General features: G+C 43.1%; 1 protein-coding gene across 1 annotated transcript in view; it reads left to right on the top strand.

The window, feature by feature from the left end:
* Positions 1-16,453, top strand: part of LOC124274203 (transmembrane protein 241-like) — a 29,411-nt gene extending 12,958 nt beyond the window's left edge. The window contains exons 8-15 of the mRNA XM_046709509.1: positions 735-783; positions 1,004-1,052; positions 2,713-2,748; positions 5,196-5,230; positions 6,721-6,790; positions 9,139-9,235; positions 9,424-9,488; positions 13,947-16,453. Coding sequence (XP_046565465.1) covers positions 735-783; positions 1,004-1,052; positions 2,713-2,748; positions 5,196-5,230; positions 6,721-6,790; positions 9,139-9,235; positions 9,424-9,488; positions 13,947-14,103 — 558 coding nt within the window. The 3' untranslated portion in view covers positions 14,104-16,453. The remainder of the gene's footprint in view (positions 1-734; positions 784-1,003; positions 1,053-2,712; positions 2,749-5,195; positions 5,231-6,720; positions 6,791-9,138; positions 9,236-9,423; positions 9,489-13,946) is intronic.
* The last annotated feature ends 6,666 nt before the right edge of the window (positions 16,454-23,119 follow it).

Here is a 23,119-nt window from a genome sequence, read left to right as displayed (position 1 = left end):
GTTTCCATCACGAGAGATAAGTATTTCCATGTCAAAACATTGAAGGATTTTTTTTATAATGTTAATTATCATTTGATTGTTGAATTTTTAAAAGAATTAGATTTGTTGACTGATCTGTAAATAGCTAAATATTTTATTGTTGGTAGTTTAGATTAGTAACTGAGATTGTTAGTGGCTGTACCCTCAAAGGGGGTTGAAGTAGCGTAAAATTATTGTCCTCCTGCGAGGGTACGTAAGTCCCAAAACTTTCAAAGTAAAGTGTAAATTTACCATATTTTAAACGTGTAGTATCTTTGTTCTTTTAACTGCCGTAACTAAAGTTTCCCACCTATAGCCTGTTTTATCTTGTATTGTCCTAATAGTGCTATTAGTTTTAACCTTCCACTAGTTTTTAAATCAATTGTGATATTCAGTTGTTTTACTGTCCTCACAGGTTTTATAATATCACCTCAATGTTCATTTACGATTTGGCTGAAATATTGCCTGGACGTTAACTATTAACTCATCTCACTACTGCTCACCTGCTGTTTCACTGCTCACCTCACCTGCTGTTTCGGCTGATGCTACTAAAAGTATTCAGTGTCCAGGTAGCTGTTGGTACCTGTCAATGTGATTACTGTAATTAGCCTCAACAAACATGGTTAATATACCAAGTTTCAGAATCATGCACATAAGCTAAACTGTTTTGGGGTTGTTTTCTCTCTCTCTGAGATTACTGTATATCTGTATTTCAGTTGAACTCTGAGGGATACTTCTGGATGAGCATCCATGTGATAAGTAGTGGTAAGATCTTTAGTTCCACAGCCATTTATCAAGTAGTATGGTATGCTACGGCATGTGACCATGAAATGAATTTACTACCTTACAATTTTAGGTTCTTTTTGTGTGTTTCTGGAACTGTTTTCATTCTTTCTCTTCTATTTCTGCCCCATCTTGCCATAACTGTCGTCACAGATGATCATTATTGAGTGATCAAAAATGTTTGTGATTTATTATTTTGCAGGTTTAATAGATGTTTACACAAACTTGATGAAAGGAAGATTAAAACTCAAGTGAGTAGCATTTACCCATTCTACCAGTCAAAGATTGTGATGTATAAACTTGATTATTTATCTTCTGAATTATATTCAGGGCAGTAGGGTAGCCTAGTGGTTAAAGTGTTTGCTCGTCACGCCAAAGACCGGGGTTTGATTCCCCGCATGGGTACAATGTGTGAAGCCCATTTTTGGTGTCCCCCGCCGTGATATTGCTGGAATATTGCAAAAAGCAGTGAAAAACTAAACTCACTCACTCACTCTGAATTATATTCATATTAAGTGATAAATGGGCTGCATATCAATTTTTATGATTTTTATTTTGTTTGTCTTTTTCAACTTCACCAAATTGTTTAAAGGTCACATGCAACGTAAAACACAACTTTGCAGATTCTCATACCTTTGGGTATGGACTTACCGAAACAAATCATCAAAAATGCAAATTCAACTTATTAAGTGGAAAATAACGCAATGAAAAAACCCGCGCGAAATCGGAGTTCAAACGATTCACTAATTTCCCCCCAGCACTTGGGGGAAAAGTGGTTTCAACAGCTGGGCTGCGCTGCGCTGGACTGCGCTCATGGCACATGTGCAGTGAAACAGGTTCGCGCAGCTTGGAAGGTTGTCCGGATTATAAGGTCGTGAGCAGGAGTAGTCTAATCAAAACAAATAGTAAATAATCTACTCATTACATAAAGAACCTTGTTAGGATCTAGATCTACTCAGCTATGTGTCGACCAGTGAGGCGTTCGACATTTCAAGACAGAAAACCTTTGCTGGCGGTGAATACTCGGTGAAGGCTTAGGTGTGGGCTATTTTGTTTTGTTGATATTTCACAGGCGCGAGCTTTTTATATGTTATGACAGTAGATTACCGATTTAACTGTTTATATAATTTCATTTGTCTATTTCACCACACGTTCTTCTTACCGAGTCACTTTCTCAGTTCGATACTTAAAAGCAATGTCATTATTTAGCGTTGACAGAATTTCTAACTGTGATATAGATATGTCGTTATCACAGACAAAACGCAATGTCTGTTTTATTGACACCTGTGTGTCTGCCTGCCTGTCTGCTAATGACAATATTCAATACCCAACTTCAATCACTGACCACATGCAATTTGAACTTAACACCTATCAGGCTATACACCATAAACCAAACGCATCGATTTATGGCCCAAGTTCAGTCTCTGTCACATTATGTAATTACACAGACATGCAGGTATGATACTAGTACACATGACATGTTATGATGTCTGTTGATTGCAAAATGTTATACACAAAAAATGAGCACGTATTTACAAAACCCAACATCTCTATATATACACACACAATGAGCCGTGAGGGCATCGGCAAATGAACCAGCCGTTACACTTGAGTGCACACCCACCGCTCTGACTGGGTTCGGTATCCCGGCTGCTTCGTTTCTAGGGAAGTAAACCCAAGTACAAAATATTGCACTTTTGATTTGCAATTGTACACTTATAATTTTGTTTATATGTTTTTTCATAATCAGCAATGTATATTATATGTCATGAATAAGTGATAATTGTGTTTTAATTATGTTTGATTTTTTGGTTGCATGGGACCTTTAAAGACCTCACATTTATTCATATTGTTTTAATGTTTGGGTAATGAATGAAGGATTGTAATCTAAACTGATACAAACATTTTCAGCTGTCTGGAGATGTTATACTCCAACTACATATACAGGTAGGTTTGATGCAGAGTTACTTCCCTTTAAAAAAACAGGTGTTTCCTTTTGCCCCAATTCCCTAGCAGCGGTGGGGTAGCCTAGTGGTTAAAGCGTTTGCTCACCATGCAGAATGTCAGGGTTCGATTCCCCACATGGGTACAATGTGTAAAGCCCATTTCTGGTGTCCCCCGCCATGATACTGCTGGAATTTAGCTAAAAGTTGTAAAAGAGCTGTAAAACCATAATCACTCACTCACCCAATTCCCTACATCAAGAATAATTAATTGGATATGTAGATATGATCAATTTCAGATGCTAGGACAGAGCAGGTCTCCAGGTCTCATATGCCACTGAAAAAGTGGTCAAATGTAACATGTTATATTTATGATTACACTTAATAGGTAAAGTACAGATTCTAGTGCTTTTGGGGAGTGGAGTCCCATTCGGGATTCGAACTCACACTCTCAGTCAGACACCTTATCTCCAGCACACAAAGTCAGTGATCTAACCCACTCAGCCAAAACAGAAGTCTGACAACTGGTAGTCCCGATCACATGCTTGTAACAAGTATGTCTGACAAGTGTAAATGGGCACTGCTCCCACGACTGGAAGCGTATACCCCTCTGACAAGTGTAAATGGGCACTGCTCCCATGACTGGAAGCATGGCTAGGCGTATACCCCTCTGACTAAGTGTAAATGGGCACTGCCCCAACGACTGGACAAGTGTGCACTGCTCCCATGCGCTTATACCCTCTGACAAGTGTAAATGGGCACTGCTCCCATGACTGGAAGCGTATACCCCTCTGACAAGTGTAAATGGGCACTGCTCCCATGACTGGAAGCGTATACCCCTCTGACAAGTGTAAATGGGCACTGCTCCCATGACTGGAAGCGTATACCCCTCTGACAAGTGTAAATGGGCACTGCTCCCATGACTGGAAGCGTATACCCCTCTGACAAGTGTAAATGGGCACTGCTCCCACGACTGGAAGCGTATGCCCTCTGACAGCTAAGTGTCCGAAATGGTTCTGCTCCCCATGACTGGGCCGTAATACCCTCTGGACAAGTGTGGGCGCGTATACCACGAATGGGCACTGGTAGCTGCTCCCATGACTGGAAGCGTATACCCTCTGACAAGTGTAAAGTGTAAATGGGTAACTGCTCCCATGACTGGAAGCGTATACCCCTCTGACAAGTGTAAATGGGCACTGCTCCCATGACTGGAAGCGTATACCCCTCTGACAAGTGTAAATGGGCACTGCTCCCACGACTGGAAGCGTATACCCCTCTGACAAGTGTAAATGGGCCGACTGGAAGCCGATGTACCCTCTGACTGGAATGGGCGCTCCGCTGATGGAAGCCCCTCTGACAAGTGTAAAGTGATGGGCTGTATACCCCCACAAGAAGGGCCATGACTGGGCGTAAATGCGGCTATGCAGGCCCTCTGACAAGTGTAAATGGGCACTGCTCCCATGACCAAGTGTAAAGGCACTGCCCCTCGACTGGACAAGTGTAAATGGGCACTGCTCCCATGACTGGAAGCATTATACCCCTCTGACAAGTGTAAATGGGCACTGCTCCCATGACTGGAAGCCGTATATACCCTCTGGAACAAGTCACTGAGCAAATGGGCACTGCTCCCATGACTGGAAGCGTATATACCCTCTGACAAGTGTAATGGGCCCTGCTCCGCAAACCAGACTGGGCGTGATACCCCCTCTGACAAGTGTAAATGGGCTGCTCCCCACGCTTACATGACTGGAAGCGTATACCCTCTGACAAGTGTAAATGGGCACTGCTCCCATGACTGGGGAAGCGTGATACCCCTCTGACAAGTGTAATGTATACCCTCTGCTGCTCCCATGACTGGAAGCGTATACCCCTCTGACAAGTGTAAATGGGCGCTGCTCCCACGACTGGAAGCGTATACCCCTCTGACAAGTGTAAATGGGCACTGCTCCCATGACTGGAGGCGTATACCCCTCTGACAAGTGTAAATGGGCACTGCTCCCACGACTGGAAGCGTATACCCCTCTGACAAGTGTAAATGGGCGCTGCTCCCACGACTGGAAGCGTATACCCCTCTGACAAGTGTAAATGGCTGCTCCCACGACTGGAAGCGTATACCCCTCTGACAAGTGTAAATGGGCACTGCTCCCACGACTGGAAGCATGAATACACAATGCCATGTGGTCCAAACTTCACTTATTGTCCCATTGTAAAGCGTTTTACAGATAATGATTAAATGACAGTTGACAGAGATGGTGTGTAACTGGTTTACATTGTCCCTGTATTGATTCCCTATCTGGTTGCCATAGCGATGCACATGCTCATTTCAATGTAAGTCTAACATCTTGCCCATGTGCCTGCTTTCTGTTGAAAGGTTTTGAGGAGATGTAAAATTAGAAATGTCACAAATGTTGTATACATAGTATCGTCTCTCCAAACTCATTGTATTTTCAGTGTGATAATACTTGGACCGTCCAGCTACTTTCTAGGTAGGTATAAACAGAATATAATTCATTATCTTGGTTCTCACTGTCACTAGGTTAAGTTAAGTTAACTGTTACAGCTATTGTATCATCAAATAGTGTTCTTACAGCTATTGTATCATCAAATAGTGTTCTTACAGCTGATTGTATCATCACATGGTGTTGTTACAGCTGATTGTATCATCACATGGTGTTGTTACAGCTGATTGTATCATCATATAGTGTTCTTACAGCTGATTGTATCATCACATGGTGTTTTACAGCTGATTGTATCATCACATGGTGTTTTACAGCTGATTGTTTCATTACATGGTGTTTTACAGCTGATTGTTTCATTACATGGTGTTGTTACAGATGATTGTTTCATTACATGGTGTTACAGCTGATTGTATCATCACATGGTGTTTTACAGCTGATCATATCATCACATGGTGTTTTACAGCTGATTGTATCATCACATGGTGTTTTACAGCTGATTGTTTCATTACATGGTGTTTTACAGCTGATTGTTTCATTACATGGTGTTTTACAGCTGATTGTTTCATTACATGGTGTTGTTACAGCTGATTGTATCGTCACATGGTGTTTTACAGCTGATCGTATCATCACATGGTGTTTTACAGCTGATTGTTTCATTACATGGTGTTGTTAGAGCTGATTGTATCATCACATGGTGTTGTTACAGCTGATTGTATCATCACATGGTGTTTTACAGCTGATTGTATCATCACATGGTGTTGTTACAGCTGATTGTATCATCACATGGTGTTGATACAGCTGATTGTATAAACCACATGATGTTGTTACAGCTGATTGTATCATTACATGGTGTTTTACAGCTGATTGTATCATCACATGGTGTTTTACAGCTGATTGTAGTATCACATGGTGTTGTTACAGCTGATTGTATCATCACATGGTGTTTTACAGCTGCTTGTATCATCACATGGTGTTGTTAGAGCTGATTGTATCATCACATGGTGTTGTTACAGCTGATTGTTTCATCACATGGTGTTGTACCAATTGTGTCATCATGTTGTTATAGCTGTATATATCAGATGGTTGTGTGCTAGTTGATTGTCTTTTCACATGGTTGTGTGAGAGTTGATTGTCTTATCACATGGTTGTGAGACAGTTGATTGTCTTAACACATGGTTGTGTGCCAGTTGATTTTCTTATCACATTGTTGTGAGACAGTTGATTGTCTTATCACATGGTTGTGAGCCAGTTGATTGTCTTATCACATGGTTGTGTGCCAGTTAATTTTCTTTTCACATGGTTGTGTGCCAGTTGATTGTCTTATCACATGGTTGTGTGCCAGTTGATTGTCTTACCACATGGTTGTGAGACAGTCCATTGTCTAATCACACCTCAGTGTGGCAATTGATTGTATTATGACATGCTGTTGGTACAAATGAGTGTATTATTGCATTGTATATCTACAACTGATTATGTCATGAAATGATGTTGTTCTAGCTGATCATGTGTTGTTACAGGTGATGCTTTGGAAGCTGCCAAGTTTCCTTATTTATACTTTTCCAAGTTTTATGTGGGATGTATACTCAGGTAAGTGATGTCATTACCATGTGTATAGACAATGATGTGTAAGTGACAACACCATCTATCCCTGCAATGATTGAGTCTATTGTCATGGTTGTGTCTATTGTCATGGTTGAGTCTATTGTCATGGTTGTGCCTATTGTCATGGTTGTGTCTATTGTCATGGTTGAGTCTATTGTCATGGTTGAGTCTATTGTCATGGTTGTGCCTATTGTCATGGTTGTGCCTATTGTCATGGTTGAGTCTATTGTCATGGTTGTGTCTATTGTCATGGTTGTGTCTATTGTCATGGTTGTGCCTATTGTCATGGTTGTGTCTGTTGTCCCTATTGTCATGGTTGTATCTATTGTCCTGGTTGTGTCTTGTCATGGTTGTGTCTATTGTCATGGTTGTGTCTGTTGTCATGGTTGTGTCTGTTGTCATATTGGTTTGTGTCTGTTGTCATGGTTGAGTCTATTGTCATGGTTGAGTCTATGCCTATTGTCATGGTTGGTTGTCATGGTTGAGTCTATTGTCATGGTTGTGTGGTTGTGTATTGTCATGGTTGTGCCTATTGTCATGGTTGTGTCTATTGTCATGGTTGTGCCTATTGTCATGGTTGTTGTCTATTGTCATGGTCTGTTGTCATGGTTGGTTGTGTCTATTGTCATCATGGTTGTTGTCTGTTGTGCCTATTGTCATGGTTTGAGTCTGTTGTCATGGTTGTGTCCTTGTGCCTATTGTCATGGTTGAGTCTATTGTCATGGTTGTGTCTATTGTCATGGTTGGTCTTTGTCTATGTCTGTAGTCTATTGTCATGGTTGTGTGGTTCATCATGGTTGTGTCTATTGTCATGGTTGTGCCTATTGTCATGGTTGAGTCTATTGTCATGGTTGTGCCCTATTGTCATGGTTGTCTATTGTCATGGTTGTGTCTATTGTCATGGTTGTGCCTATTGTCATGGTTGTGTCTATTGTCATGGTTGTGTCTATTGTCATGTGGTGCCTATTGTCATGGTTGAGTCTATTGTCATGGTTGTGTCTATTGTCATGTCATGGTTGTGTCATTGTGCATGGTTGTGTCATGGTTGTCTATTGTCATGGTTGTGTCTATTGTCATGGTTGTGTCTATTGTCATGGTTGTGTCTTGTCATGTCTGTGTCTATTGTCATGGTTGTGTCTGTTGTGCCTATTGTCATGGTTGAGTCTGTTGTCATGGTTGTGTCTGTTGTGCCTATTGTCATGGTTGAGTCTGTTGTCATGGTTGTGCCTATTGTCATGGTTGAGTCTATTGTCATGGTTGTGTCTGTTGTGTCTATTGTCATGGTTGTCATGGTTGTGCCTATTGTCATGGTTGAGTCTATTGTCATGGTTGTGTCTATTGTCATGGTTGAGTCTATTGTCATGGTTGTGTCTATTGGTCATGGCTGTCTATTGTCATGGTTGTGTCTATTGTCATGGTTGTGCCTATTGTCATGGTTGGTTGTGTCTATTGTCATGGTTGTGTCTATTGTCTATTGTCATGGTTGTGTCTATTGTCATGGTTGTGCCTATTGTCATGGTTGAGTCTATTGTCATGGTTGTGTCTATTGTCATGGTTGTGTCTATTGTCATGGTTGTGTAAATATATTCAAAGTTACATTACTTTCATTATCCTCTTTTCATATTTATAATATTGGTTAAAATGAATTTCCTGTTCAACAATATAATAATAAATCCTTGTAATTTCTGCTGTGGTCTGTTGGGCATGTTCCTTGAGTTGGGGATATTCTTAAATCTCCTGTGTGTGATGTTCATGTGTTACCATGGAAACTTAATATTCCAACAGTACTGTGTCGGGCACATTCATTGAGTTGGAAATATTCTTTAATATATTGTGTGTTATGTTCTGTGTTGCCATGGAAACTGTCTATTTCTTCAGTGGTGTGTTGGGTGAGGTGAAATTGGGTTTAACGTCATGCTTGAGAATATTACGCTCATATGACGACATGCATGCGTGTGTATGTGTATGTGCGGCTGCTTGTACTACCCCAGACTTAAGCTGGTGTTATAGTGCTAGCCCACTGAGATACCATGACACAGTGAAGCATGAATACCCCACTCAGACACATTATACTGACTCCGAGACGACCAGTCCTTTTTGTACCCATTAATGCCGAGTGCCAGGCAGGGACCAACAAGTACCATATTTTAACGTCTTTTGGTATGACCTGGTCGGGGATCGAACCCACGACCTTCCGCTCTCCGGGCGGACGCTCTAACCACTACACCATGGAGGCGGTCAGTGGTGTGTTGGGCATGTTCATTGAGTCAAATATTTTTTAATATATTGTGTGTTATGTTCTCTGTTGCCATGGAAACTCTCTATTTCTTCAGTGGTGTGTTGGGCATGTTCCTGCACCTGCTGTCCATCAGACTACAAGAGGAGGAGGAACACACCCTCGACTTCCAGGCATCACTTGCCATTAGCAAGGTGAGCAGTACTTCAGGGGACTGTAGCTTGCTTTATTAGCAGGTATGGAAACAGTCCCTAAATCTGTTTTGAATGTAAGTGAGATACCATAATGCCTCATAATTGTTATCCCCTAAATTAACAACAGTCTGATTTGACTTGAGATCTGTATTAAGATTTGAACCTTAATGCTACAATCTGTTTTTCAGATTGTGGGATCCTTACTGTCCCTGCTGTTCTTTGACTTTCAAGTTGTAGCTAACCAAGCGCTGTGGTGAGTTGTCATGCAAATAGTATCCATTCAGCTCTGATGTAAGTTGTCTTACAAGTAGTACCCAGTCAGGCTCAATGATGAGTTGTCTTACAAGAGTACCCAGTCAGGCTCAATGATGAGTTGTCTTACAAGTAGTACCCAGTCAGGCTCAATGATGAGTTGTCTTACAAGTAGTACCAGTCAGGCTCAATGATGAGTTGTCTTACAAGTAGTACCCAGTCAGGCTCAATGATGAGCTTTCTTACAAGTACGAGTACCCAGTGAGGCTTATTCTTTTTCAGAAGAAGTCCTCGCCCAGGGCATATCATTTAAATTCCATTTTTCAGAAGAAGTCCTCCGTCTGATGAGTGTAAAGAGTCTCAATCTGTAATTGGGGTACATATAAGCTTGTAGTAGGAGTTCATATATTATGTTTGCATATTATTTAAATGTCCATTTTAAATCCTACGGCAGTGGTAACTATATTTTAATAAAATATTTACAAAACAAAAACTCGTTTTTGTCTTGTGAGATCACCCCTACAGGGCCCCACTGCTTGGGAAAAACCTTGATTTGATCAGGCTTCTCACATGTGCCATGTGACCCGGGACGCAGAATCGGAACCGGGTTCAGGCTCAGCCTGACAGTGGACAAGTCGATTTGAGCTTACACCAGGGGCTCATTTCGAAGCGCTACTTTGAACTTACCTATACTGAGTAGAAGTTGAGAAAGATTTATCCCTGAGGCAAGTCGCGGAGATAGAATCAGCGGCTGTGTTGCCTCAGGTGTTCAGTCCAACGCCGAATCAGGCCTCTCACATGTGCCCGAACCGTTAGATTTTGCCTCCCGGAGGGAAGCCTGCTTCCAGCAAGGCATCCGGGACAAGGCCTCACACTCTACAGTCAGTCTGCCGTTCTTTCCCCTTAACAGCTCAACGCTGTATGCTCCACTCGGCGCATCTCTCAGCTCTGCTGAGGGAGCTGGTGGAAAGGGGAGAGCGCCGGGTGGTTTTTTCGTCGGCGACTCATTTGACGGAGGTTAACTCTCATCTGGCTAGGGACTGCATTGTAGCTGTGCCAGCCAAATGATGAGTGCGGTTATGGGCCTATGACGCCCAGGACTGTTTTCGAGGAATACGGAAGTCTGTCGAGCTTCTCGTTAATTCCTCAGGTGCCCAGGCACCGGCAAATGTTAAGTTGCCGACTGCTGGGGTTTACTGTATTCTGCCGCAAACCCTGGTCGGAGCGACACACACCAGTGTCAGCTTCCCGGGAGACGGCGAAAATACTCCGTGCCGAGATCCAGTCTCTGCTGGGCAAGGCAACCAGCGTGGTGGTTTTAGAATAACTGTTGAGTCTGGGGACCTCACGATCAGTGTTGGTCAATCTTACGAAACTGGGCGGAATTGTCAACCTCACGCAGTCAGATGGACAGACGTCAGGCGTCTCTCCGAGGGGCTCCCCCTGGAGACACCGTCGCTCTCAGTCCAGCCAGATACATCCCTACCGGGTTAGGGCGATGTTCTGGGCGACCTGCAGTCTCTTGACGGCAAAGTCACAACCTGCACATCAATGTGCTGGAATTGACAGCAGTCAGGTTGGTGTTCGATCCCGCATGCCGGGATTCGAATTACCTTTTCGGCCAGACATTCTCACTCTGAACGGGGCGCCACACCCGAATCCTCAGATTCACTGGGTGGCTTGGCCTCTGTCGGGTCTAACGCCCAGACACGCGGAATTCCTGCAACCATTGCAGACACAATTCTAGCTTCGAGGCGGGATTCGACACCCGTTCAGTGTGTTGATAGGTGGGGCACGCTGGTGTGCAGATAGGGGGATTTCATAATCCCTATTCTGCGGATTTAGTTCTGATATTGGAGTTACTATAACCTCGTTTTGGTTGAGAGCCTTATGACCTCCACCATTCCCGGGTACTCCATGGCTATTTCCATCGCGTTTCACACCTCGTTCGATGGTGCTCTGCCTAGGCAGCACCCTCTCGTACATCGCTCCGTAGCTGGCATGAACATGGTTCGACCGCCTCGGCGGCGACCCAGCCCACCTTAAAATTGCCAATTATTCTCAATTGGCTGTCTGGCCCTGACTTTTCAAGTATATCGTCTCTCTCACTTCACTTGTTGACGTGGAAGACGGCTTTACTTGTTGTGGTGAGCTCTGGTAGAAGGGTCGGGTACATCCATGCGATACCCACTGACCCGACACTGATCTTATTTTATACTGATCATGTCCGTATTCGCCTCCCAGATACCTACCACTCTCAGTTCGATATTGCTTTCCATGTGACTGCTCATATCGCACTTCCACCCCTTACCCAGCCTTCCACACCGGGGCCCAATCTTTCGATTGCTCACCCGTGACTGTAACGAACGAACGAACGAACGAACAAAAGGGATCCCTACGGGTAACCATGTGTTCCGTTTGGTGGCGGGAAGACTGGGGAGTCTGCTAGCAAGCGAACTTTATCTCGTTGGCTTGTTTCCGTAATTGTTCAGTTACAATGCTAAGGTTTACCTTCCCCCGAGGGGTTGAAGGCAGACTGGGTAGGGCAGATGCCGCTTTGTTGGCAATACACAGCGGCACTGCTCAATGAAGAGATCGGTTCTGTCGCTCTTTGGAGCCGGCAGAACACCTTCATTCGCCATTACCGACTTGACACGCATTCTAAGGATCGTGCTCGGTTCGGTCTTTCGGTTCTCTCCAGTGAAGAGTGTCCTGCCACCCTGACCAAGTTAGTAACTGGTCATTGGTATCGGTTCTGTGTTCAATGTCGATATATTTCATATCACTACATCTGTATTAGCCTTACCACCTTTCGGGTTGGGTCGGGTTTGGGTGTACATACATCCCTTATGTCCTCTTCAAGAGGGCGGGGTCCGTTTTGAACGCTTTAACCAGTCATATGCTATTAACACGTCTTGCGGCAGAATTCGGTACGAACCCCCCACGGGGCACTGTTTGGTATGCCTCTCTTTCGAGCCGCATGTCACGTGACCAGGTTAGTGTAATGGTGAGCCAAGACATGTTCGACTCACGCGTTTTAAGCTATTCAGGGGATTTTTGTACGCTTACAGTTTTTTCACTCTTCCGGAGACTCCGGTATTTGGGAGTCTGTGTTAATCAGCTTTGTGGGATGGTGGTCTATACTTACCCTCCTTACACAGAGAGTGTTTGGTGGGGGTGTTTTATCCTGTTTTTCACTCGTACAATGCATGGCGTTTGTACTCGTTCGATTTCCTCAGAAGGTTTTTAGCGAGGCTAATAATTTCTCTGGGTGTTATCGAGGTCCTGGCAAGCCCTCTTCCAAATAGAAGGGGTGCATTCAAGCATTAGTTTGCAGTACTTATTAGCTCGACTCCTGGGTTATTGGCTTTTTAGCGTTTAAATTTTTATGCTTTCCCTGCCCTTATACCTCTCGCCACGCTTCTCTGGCTGGGGCTATATTAGGGTTGGGAGTTGTTTCGGCATGTCTCCATACATTCCTTTCCATTGTAATGGTTGGGGGTGGGGTTTTATGTCATAATTGATTTGAGCCAATTGACATATAAGCTTGGGCTCTCTAGTTCACGCCCCCGTCTGATTGGCATCATCGGTCAGGTGGCTCGGTAAGTGTTTTTTCTGTTTCTGTATCGGTTGTAGATTTCACTCCACCACGGGTTTAGTTGTTGCCAGACAGAATGCCACTCCCGTCTCAAATATCTTTGGGAGTCTGTCATATGCTTACATGTACCCCAAGGAGGACTTCTTCTGAAAAAGAATTATACAAACCTGTAGAGGTTATGAATTCTTTGAAGAAAGTCCTCCTTGGGGTACGGCCTCCCGCCTCCCTTCATTCTGTCTGACATGTTCAGCATGAAAAGTGAGGTACGAGGTAGACAGCGAGAGTTACCTGCTCTTGGCTGTAGGGGGTTCGGTGGGGCCCTGTAGGGGTGGTCTCACAAAACAAAAACGAGTTTATTGTTTTGTAAATATTTTATTAAAAAATATAGTTACAACTGTCGTAGGATTTGAAATGGACATTTAAATGCTTATATGTACCCCAAGGAGGACTTTCTTCAAAGAATTCATAACCTCTGCAGGTTTGTATAAGTTTTCTTACAAGTACCCAGTCAGGCTCAATGCAAGTAGTAATCAGTCAGCCACTATGATGAGTTGACTTCCAGGTAGCACCCAGTGAGGCTCAATGATGAGTTGTCTTATAAGCAGTACCCAGTCAGGCTCATTGTCGGTTTTCTCACAAGTAGTACACAGTCAGACTTTAGGATGAGTCGAGTCCCAGGTAGTACCCATTCTGGCGCAATGATGAGTTGTCTTACAAGTAGTACCCAGTCAGACTCGATGAGTTGTCTTGCAAGTAGTAGCCAATCAGGCTCCATGATGAGCTGACGTTTAAGTAGTATCTGGTATTGTCCAAGACCATTTAACTGCTATTGAAACTGTAACTCTGCCCATCTTTACACAGGATCACAGTGAATCATCTGTGTGCTCTGGCCAGCAGCAAGTCCCTGACAGCCCATACAGCACCCCAGGTGACGGTGGAGAATGTGCTGCCCCACAACCACCCAAACATCAGAAGAGACAACCTACAGCAGGACCTACTGAGGACAGAGATCGCCTGACCATTGACACTATGGTGTGACTATTAGACTTGATAACTTTACACTGTGGTGAGACTGTAGGCCCTGACCTTTCACATTGTGATGTGACCATAGGATGCTTCACACTGAGGTTTGATTGCTGGACTTGATCCTTCTCACTCAGGTGTGGCTGTACAACTGAAACCCTTACACTGTGGTGTGACGGTAGGACTTTATCCTTCACGCCGTGGTGTGACTATGAAAACTACAGAATCTGGGTTGGTAGAATATCCTCTCAAGCATGTGAAGTGAAAGTGCTTTCAACATGAACTCAAAAATAACAAATGGAAAAGTTCTAGTGAGGAAGCTCAGTTCTTTATGTGATTAGGTAGATTTCTAAATCAATTAATTGATGTAGAAATAATATTAACAGTTCGGTCAGTGTCACTGCACTTGCCAAATCCCACCTGCTCACAAGCCACATCCGACTTTCCCCAATCCACCATCATGTAGGAGAGCAAAAGAACACTGATCTGCATGCATTACGTCTATACAATGTAATATTCTAATACATTTATAAATACATGGACATGTATTAGCAATCTGACATAAGTACATCATCTTTCAGCGGATACATTCCCGTGTAATAACTGAAATAACTCCTCCTTACATTCATGAGTGAGAAGAAGTCACAAAGATCTGATGACAGGCTTGTTAGACTGCTAAGAGGATGACTGTTGAGCAGAAGGACATGATACAGTCAAACACCTTTATGTCGAATTTTGATATGTTGAAGTTATGGTTGTTTCAAAGTAAAATTTTGGTCCCTGCATATTCTGCATAGTCATCATTTTGTGGATAACTCGAGGTACTTTCCCAAGTCTCTTCAGCCTCGACACAACAGTGTTTGTTGTATTCCGTCTCTGATAGATGTATCTAGGTGTAGACTGCAAGCCAGCTGAAGGGTCAAGGTGGTCACCTTTTTGGAAAACAGTGATTCAAATCCTGTACACCACAAATAGAGAAATAGAGGTAGGCCCGCTCTCTGAAATTTAACAGATCTTGTAGAAACAACAGTAATAGCAGGGTATGAAACTCACAAAAAATTCAGCCAGACCACAGGCTAGTTAGATGTAAAACTTGAAATCCTGACCAAAACTTACCTGCCCATAAGATATCTTCATATGTACATGTCTAAATTTTAACCCGACCATCGGGCAGGTGAATTTGAGAATCTGGCAGTCTGTGTTGAAAATAACCCGTCCCGGACGGTCGGGCAGGCAGGCAGGTATTTGAACGCTGGTAGTAGTGAGGTAGTGATGTCATAAAGGTCAGAGCCTTGGTTTGATACCCACATGGGTACCATGAGGAGGCCTCTTGTTTCTGAGGGCGGTGGGGGAACCTAGTGGTTAAGGCGTTTGCTCGTCATGACGAACACCTGGGTTCAATTCCCCACATCAGCACAATGTGTAAAGCCCATTTCTGGTGTCCCCACTGTGATATTGCTGGAATATTGCTAAAAGCGGGGTAAAACTAAACTAAACTCATTCACTCAATATTGTGTCTGAACTGAATTGGTGATTGAAGGGCTTCATTTGGTCTCTAAAACCCTATGTCACTGTACATAGTATCAATCACTGGTTTGACTGGTTCAGACATGATGATACACCACCTTGTTATATCTTGACTTGCACAACGTTCACTCAGACATCCTTGCTGTGATATCTAATTGTCATAAACCCATTCTCATTCCTCAATGGATTATGCATGTATTCGTTTTGTCAGCACAGATATCAGTGTCATACAGCCTTGAGACACCTTTCAGGGGATATATTTAGTAGCATGATGAGGAACTGAGGGTATATTTGGTGCGTCAAGAACCTCATGCAGAACTGTTGTACAACTTATTATGCTTTATGAGGGAACAAGATCGTCCTTTTCTTTGACAGAAATGTCATGCTTTAGATATGAACCTATGCATGTTGTGTATTTGTCAAGTGTATTCTTTACAGAAAGATACTGAGAAATCCTAATGTTTTGTTACAGCGGAATATGTGGATCTGTTGCTGAAACAGCAGCTGTTTGTGGTCAGGCCAGATACAGCTTCTCTGTCTGTTCTGTTACCGAAACAGCAGCTGTTTGTGGTCAGGCCAGATACAGCTTCTCTGTCTGTTCTGTTACCGAAACAGCAGCTGTTTGTGGTCAGGCCAGATACAGCTTCTCTGTCTGTTCTGTTCTGAAACAGCAGCTGTTTGTTAATCATCATTTCACAGTTTGTTTGTTTTTTCTTTTTCTTTTTTATATATTGAGTGTTCATGTACTTTGGGTAACAATATTTTGACTGGGACTTTTATGGTGACTATTGTTTTGAATAAAACATGTTACAAATGAATTTGTTTGTTCATTGTAATATTGGATGTTCTGGTGTACAGCTTTCCCAGAAAATATTCAGAAAATCTTTGTTTCCTAATACTGATAATAGAATTTTGAAATAGGTGTTACATTATGTAGTAAGACCTTACTACATTAAGAGTTATCTCCCTTGGTGTAGCAGACGGCTTCCTCAGTTGATGAAGTGTATTTGCTATGAGTAGTTGTAACACCAATCCTATTGTACCTCGTATTTCTGATTACGTCATCTACACGTCATCTGCATGAGGATGATGACGTCATGTATGGATGAGTTAGCCATCTTGAATTAAATACGAAGGTTGAAACCAACTCCCTGGTTGTGTCTTGGTGTACGTGGTGTAAGGAACACCCCCACACTGAGTACATTACAGTTGACATGGCAGATTTGACAGCAGAAGAGAAGAGAAAGCTGGTTCTAGATGATTTTGAAAGGGGTGTGACTAATGCCAAAGAGTTAGCTGGTAGACATGCCATCTGTCTTCAGTATACATAACTTTGAAGAATATTCAATCAGGAGTTGGGATTGAACACAAGATAGTTGGCGGGGAAGCCAAGGTAGTTCAGTACTACGGATCACCGGCGACTTGGTCAGAGTGTGAGTAGGGGAAAATTGAATGGCGTTGAGAATATCAGAAATGATATGATTAAAAGAGGAGGTCCTCATTTATGTAATGAAGCCCTTAGACAAAAATTTCAAAGACTGAACTGGGTGAAAAAGCGCGGAATTCACTCACCGTTGTTGAAAGGTACACAAAAAGACAATTAAACTCAAGATTGGGATAATGTTTTCTTTTTTATGAAAGTTGTACCTGGCCTTTTCCAAACTGTGTGCAAATTTGGACAAAGGATACCGTGAAACATCAACGCCCGAAATTTAACATGTGGCTTGGGATAGCATCACGTGGAGTGGCGCCCTTGTGTATTTTCACTAGAAATTTGACAAAGGAACGATTTGTTGACATCTTAACTGATCACCTCCCACGCTCGAACACTGTATGAAGATACTTAGATTTTCCAGCATGATAACGACCAAAAACACACTTCGGGCTACACAAAACAGTGGTTGTCGGACAAAAATGTTCAAGTTTTAAACTGGCCCAGCTACAGCACAGATCTTAATCCTACTGGGAATGTGTGGGGACTAATGAAGGACAGAAGGGGTATTCTCGGGGCGTGGTCACCCTGTGTTGTGTAAAAGCAAAGTCGAGAAAAAAGTGTCCACTTCGTGCGAATGTGTTACTGAGCTCATTAACGCCATACAATAGACAAAGTTTGTGATTAAGATATTTCTGGCAATACTAAACTGTGAAATTATAAGGAAACGAAACAAGTTTATTGTTACAATTTTAATAAATAAGACAAGCACTATGGCGCTGGTGTCCCCAAGGTACAATCTGTTCCTGGTGGCCTCGTATATTTCTTGCAGGTTGGCGTATTTTATGATTAAACATCGACAAACCTCAGTTTCATTCAGAACAGCGGGAGGTTGTGTGCATTGGGCGGCTTGGTGAGGATGTCGTTGACGGTAGATACAAATCAAACAATCGATTTACAATCCTTGATGGTACATGTACATTGCCAAGAACACCTGTCGTTTCGTCTTCTCTTCAGGATTCTGTAAGTGTGCCCATTCACGATGAAGTATACTAGGCACATAAAGAAACTGTGCATACAAAAATTTAAAATCTAAATTTATCAAACCTGTGTAGACACAAGGATTTAAACTCAGAGATTAGTGACATGTATCCAACATGCATGCACGTGCCACGTTCCGTGACGTCAGTGCGTTCGTCCTTGAGACGTGCAATACGTTGTTGCACGTGTATTACGGGAAAGAGAAACAGAGCAAATGAATGCCACACAATACTGTCACTTTGGAAAGCTCAACCCCTGCCCTTGCGATCGTTAAAAAAATTAAACGGCTATTGAAACGCATAGCATGCCAAGGCTCACGTCTGCACAACGTCATGAGGCCATTGGGATGGTCCGTGGGGGGAATGTCTCAACGACAAGTGGCTGCACATTTCCATTGCCACCGGAACACCATTTCTACACTGGTGAGACGCTACCAGAACACAAATGACGTCATCGATCGGCCACGTTCTGGACGTCCACGTGTAACAACGCCAAGACAGAACAGATGGATAAGGGTGACTCATCTTCGCCACAGGTTTCAGACTGCAGTGATGACTGCCCGAACCATCCTAGGACTTCGCCGTATCCACCCCAACACAGTTCGACAACGTTTACGTCATCACGGGATCAGACCACGACCAGATGAGTCCAGGTTTAACATTTCCCATAGTGATGGACGTCAACGTGCCTATAGACGCGTGGGAGAGCGTTATGCACAGGCCTGTGTCTTGGAGAGGAATCGCTTTGGTGGTGGTTCCGTGATGATTTGGGGTGGAATAACAGCGCACCAAAGAACTCCTTTGGTGATTGTTCAGGGCAACCTCACTGGTGTGGGCTACAGGGATCAGATTCTTCGACCTGTGGCAATTCCTTTTCTGCAACGTCATGGCCCTTGGTTAACATTCCAACAGGACAATGCCCGCCCTCATACGGCAAGGGTTGCTATGGATTTCTTGTAACACCACAACGTTGACTTACTGCCTTGGCCTGCAAATTTACCGGATCTCTCCCCGATAGAGCATGTTTGGGACTAGATGGATCGACAGCTACGCCGTCTTCCCCATCCGCCAGATAACGTCCTTGACTTTGCAACAGAACTTGAGAGAATCTGGCGTGACATCCCACAAGCCTTCCTTGCACGTTTGATAAGCTCTATGCGTCGTCGATGCACTGCTGTTCTCAATGCCGATGGTGGACATACCCGTTATTGAGCTTGTGACATGGTCGTTTGACCCCTGTCCCGCTTGTGGACTCGTGACGTCATTGTGATTGACTTTTCAATTGAAATTCTCCCGAATTGTTATGGTCTCATGATCCCTCCATTAAAGTTTATATGTACCTTTAGCATTGTTATCGTACTTATCAACTGGGATAATATTTTGACAATGCACAGTTTCTTTATGTGGCTAGTATATATTCCACCTCGATATGTCGGAAGAAATTTGTAATCCAACTGTACGTTTGCCATAGCGAAAGTGATACATGATTTACCTCATTGTGCCAGAATTATATAGTACAAATTCTTGACACTGATTAAACGTTTGAGTAAATTTACTCACCTATCGGTGTACATGTATACTTATTGGAGTGAACCTATTTTATGAAATCAATCAACACTGAAAACAATTTCTGAGTGAACTCATTCACCTATCATATATTTATAGTCATATGCTTACCAGAGTGAACAGAGTTCATGAAACCTTAACAATTCCGGATAAGTTCACATTCCCTACCAAATAATCCCTTACAAAAACAAAACACGACATCAAAGGTAAACCGTCTGTCCACGTGCTGTAAATGCAAAACCAAAGAAGACTCTAAAAGATTGAGGACATAAGTGACTGAGTTTAGTTTTACGCCGCACTCGGCAATATTCCATCTATATGGCGGGGGTCTGTAAAAAATCGAGTCTGAACCAGACAATCCAGTGATCAACAGTATGAGCATCGATCTGCACAATTGGGAACCGATGATATGTGTCAACCAAGTCAGCAAGCCTGACCACCGGATCCCGATAGTCGCCTCTTACGACACCCATGGGTTACTGAAGGCACATTCTAACCCGGACGGACCTTCACGGGTCTTGAGGATATAGAAGTGATCGGATATTGGGATACGCTGTCACAAGAATTCCTACAAACTTTGATCGATAGTGTACCTAGGCGCATTCAGTCGTGTATTGCAGGGCAAGGAGGTCTCACAAAGTACTGAAAGGACACTTAGACTGTAAGAGAATCATATCTCAACATTTTCATTAAAGTAAAACTTCTGTAGTTTATATACATGTTACACTCCCATTCCACTGACCATCGGAAGCCCATCGGATCCAAATTTTTCCAAAATTTCAGCTTTCCGATGAGTTCCGATGAAAATTCACCCAACATCCTCGGGTAAGTTCCTTCATCGGACGATTTCGCCTCATCGGATCACGCCCGACACGTCGGACACTGACCTGATAGTCGACAAACACAAATCGGATTCCTCGGACTGTGATACGATACTTTTCGGTGAGTTACCGGAAGGGAAAAACTTTGGTTCCGATGAGTCCGAAAACTCTGTGGAATGGGGGTGTAAAGGGGGGCAAGACGCCGACCGATGGAGGAAAGGGGCAGATCATATCCCAATAGGGCACATGTGGGATTAACTGGGTCGTCACGTGAAAGTCAAGGACTAAACAATCCACACTGGAATATGAGGAATTTAGCAACGGACACCTGTTGCAAATTCAGCGTTTAGAAATGTTAAATGTTTTACAAAGTCTCTTAAAACGTGCAAAACTGGTTAGCTATTCTTGGGGCAAATGAATATGGCTTTTTAAATATTCACTGAGCAATGTTTCACACATACACAGTAGCTGCAATTGATACACTGTCAATGTCAATATACATATTCACAAGATAATGGGTGGTGCGTCACTAGCTCAGGCACACAAAACCCAGGCAGCCGGCTGCATCTCACTCAGCCTATTTCGGGGAATCAAGAAATGGAAAGTCCACGGAAGGTAAGCTCAATCTACTACAAGGAAGGAATTCTTTTGTCAAAATCCTGGTCGGTTCTTGAGCTTTCACACGGTAACAAATATGAAACAAGTTTCACAGATGATGCTTTTGCTGAAGACGTGTAAGTTCTTCCCTCTTCCTGATGATTTGTAACCCGTGAAGATCCGGGTTAGAATTGGATCCGTAACCCATGCTTGTCGTAAGAAGCGACAAAGGGGATCGGGTGGTCAGGCCCGCTGACTTGGTTGATACATGTCATCGGATCCCCTTTGGGTAGATCGATGCTAATGTTGTTGATCACTGGATTGTCTGGTCCAGACTAGATTATTTACAGACCGCCGCCATATAGCTGGAATATTGCTGAGTGTGGCGTAAGACAACAACCAACCAAATAATAATGTGAACCTCCTCATGGCATATTAGCATCGGAAAATGTTTTTTGTAATCAATATTAAGTAGACTCAAACACCAGTAACTCTTTATCGTGTAACACACGTCTATTCTACAGGGCGGTAAGGTAGCCTAGTGGTCAGAGCGTTTGCTCGTCACGCCGAAGACCCGGGTTCGATTCCCCACATGGGTACAATGTGTGAAGCCCATTTCTGGTGTCCCCCGCCGTTATTGCTGGAATATTTCTAAAAGTGGCGTAAAACTAAACTCACTCATATAACGTGTACCTTGTTAAGCACAACAGGAATGGTTTGTGAATGTTGACATGCTTGTATATACATAACAGACATAATTGCATAATGTTGTATCTGTTCACAATTTTATCTTGGGAAAGGATAATAGATAGTAAGGTACTAGGGGCTTTGTTAGATGTTTGTGCGTCACGCTAAATATTGGGGCATGTTCGCGGTGTAACCCCCACCCCCTGTCTCTCTCTCTCTCCCACCCGCCCCAACACAAATATGGCATCGTGATGATGTGCTATTCAAACCAAACGAAGTGTCATTGTCATTACATAAGCACAAAACGATAATACACAAAAGAATGGTGCCATCTCATCCCCGAGTGACCTCATGTAGTTAGGTCGTTGAGTCATTGTTTACAGTTCTAAAGTGTTTCCCGGTACCCCGTGCTTGTACAGGGGTTGAATGTTGAGGCTCAGTCGCTTTGCGGATGACGTGTCATTGTTGTGAATCATTTCCGTCTGTCACTGTCTGACTGTTGATACTTGATATTTGCTGTCCATAGTAACATGGTCGTAGCCGCAATGTTGCTGACTGTGCCACAGTCTGACTCGGAACCCCATTCAGTCATTGCCTCATCTAGTGACTGAGTGAGTCTTGTTTTACGCCGCTTTTAGCAATATTCCAGCAATATCACGGCGGGGACACCAGAAATGGGCTTCACACATGGTACCCATGTGGGAAATTGAACCTGGGTCTTCAGCGTGACGAGCGAACGCTTTAACGACTAGGCTACCCCACCGCCCCTTTGCTTCAACTATAAATTCAACTTTGTTGACGACAATATCTGACTGTAACCTAGATGGTAATGGCTTTCATTCCAACATAATCCTCACTTGATTAAGGGTTTAACGAAAAACACAGCTTGCATTATATTCATTTAGTCTTTATTGATAAAGGAAGGTGGTATTTTTTCTTAGTCAAGAAAATTTAATGTTGCAAGTACCAGCACATATAAAAGCATCATGTGGAAATGTCATATATGTTTTCCAAGGAAAGTTCATATTAGCACCGTCTATGCCTGGGACGCATTGTCTTCCTTGATTGGTACACAGTTCATCATCGTTTTGTGCAATGCTTCTTCTGTGCTTTCGAATCAACTTCTTCTCAGTTTGGTGCAATGTTTCTCCCATGTTTTGTGCAGTGCTTCTTATGAGTTTTAGCTCTGTTTCCTTAATATATCGACACGGCTCCTTCTGTGTTTGGTGTGCTGCTTCTGACATGTTTAACCATACCGCTTATTCAGTGCTTCGGACACTTCTCCTTTCATGCTGGATGCTTCTGGTAATAATTTAAGCTTGGGACACTTCTACTTTCATG

Source organism: Haliotis rubra, unplaced genomic scaffold (genome assembly GCF_003918875.1).
Source record: "Haliotis rubra isolate DU_JTF1 unplaced genomic scaffold, ASM391887v1 Scf189, whole genome shotgun sequence".
Taxonomy (NCBI): Eukaryota; Metazoa; Mollusca; class Gastropoda; order Lepetellida; family Haliotidae; genus Haliotis; species Haliotis rubra.
Note: the sequence above shows the minus strand (reverse complement) of the source record. Positions and strands in the feature narration are given on the sequence as shown.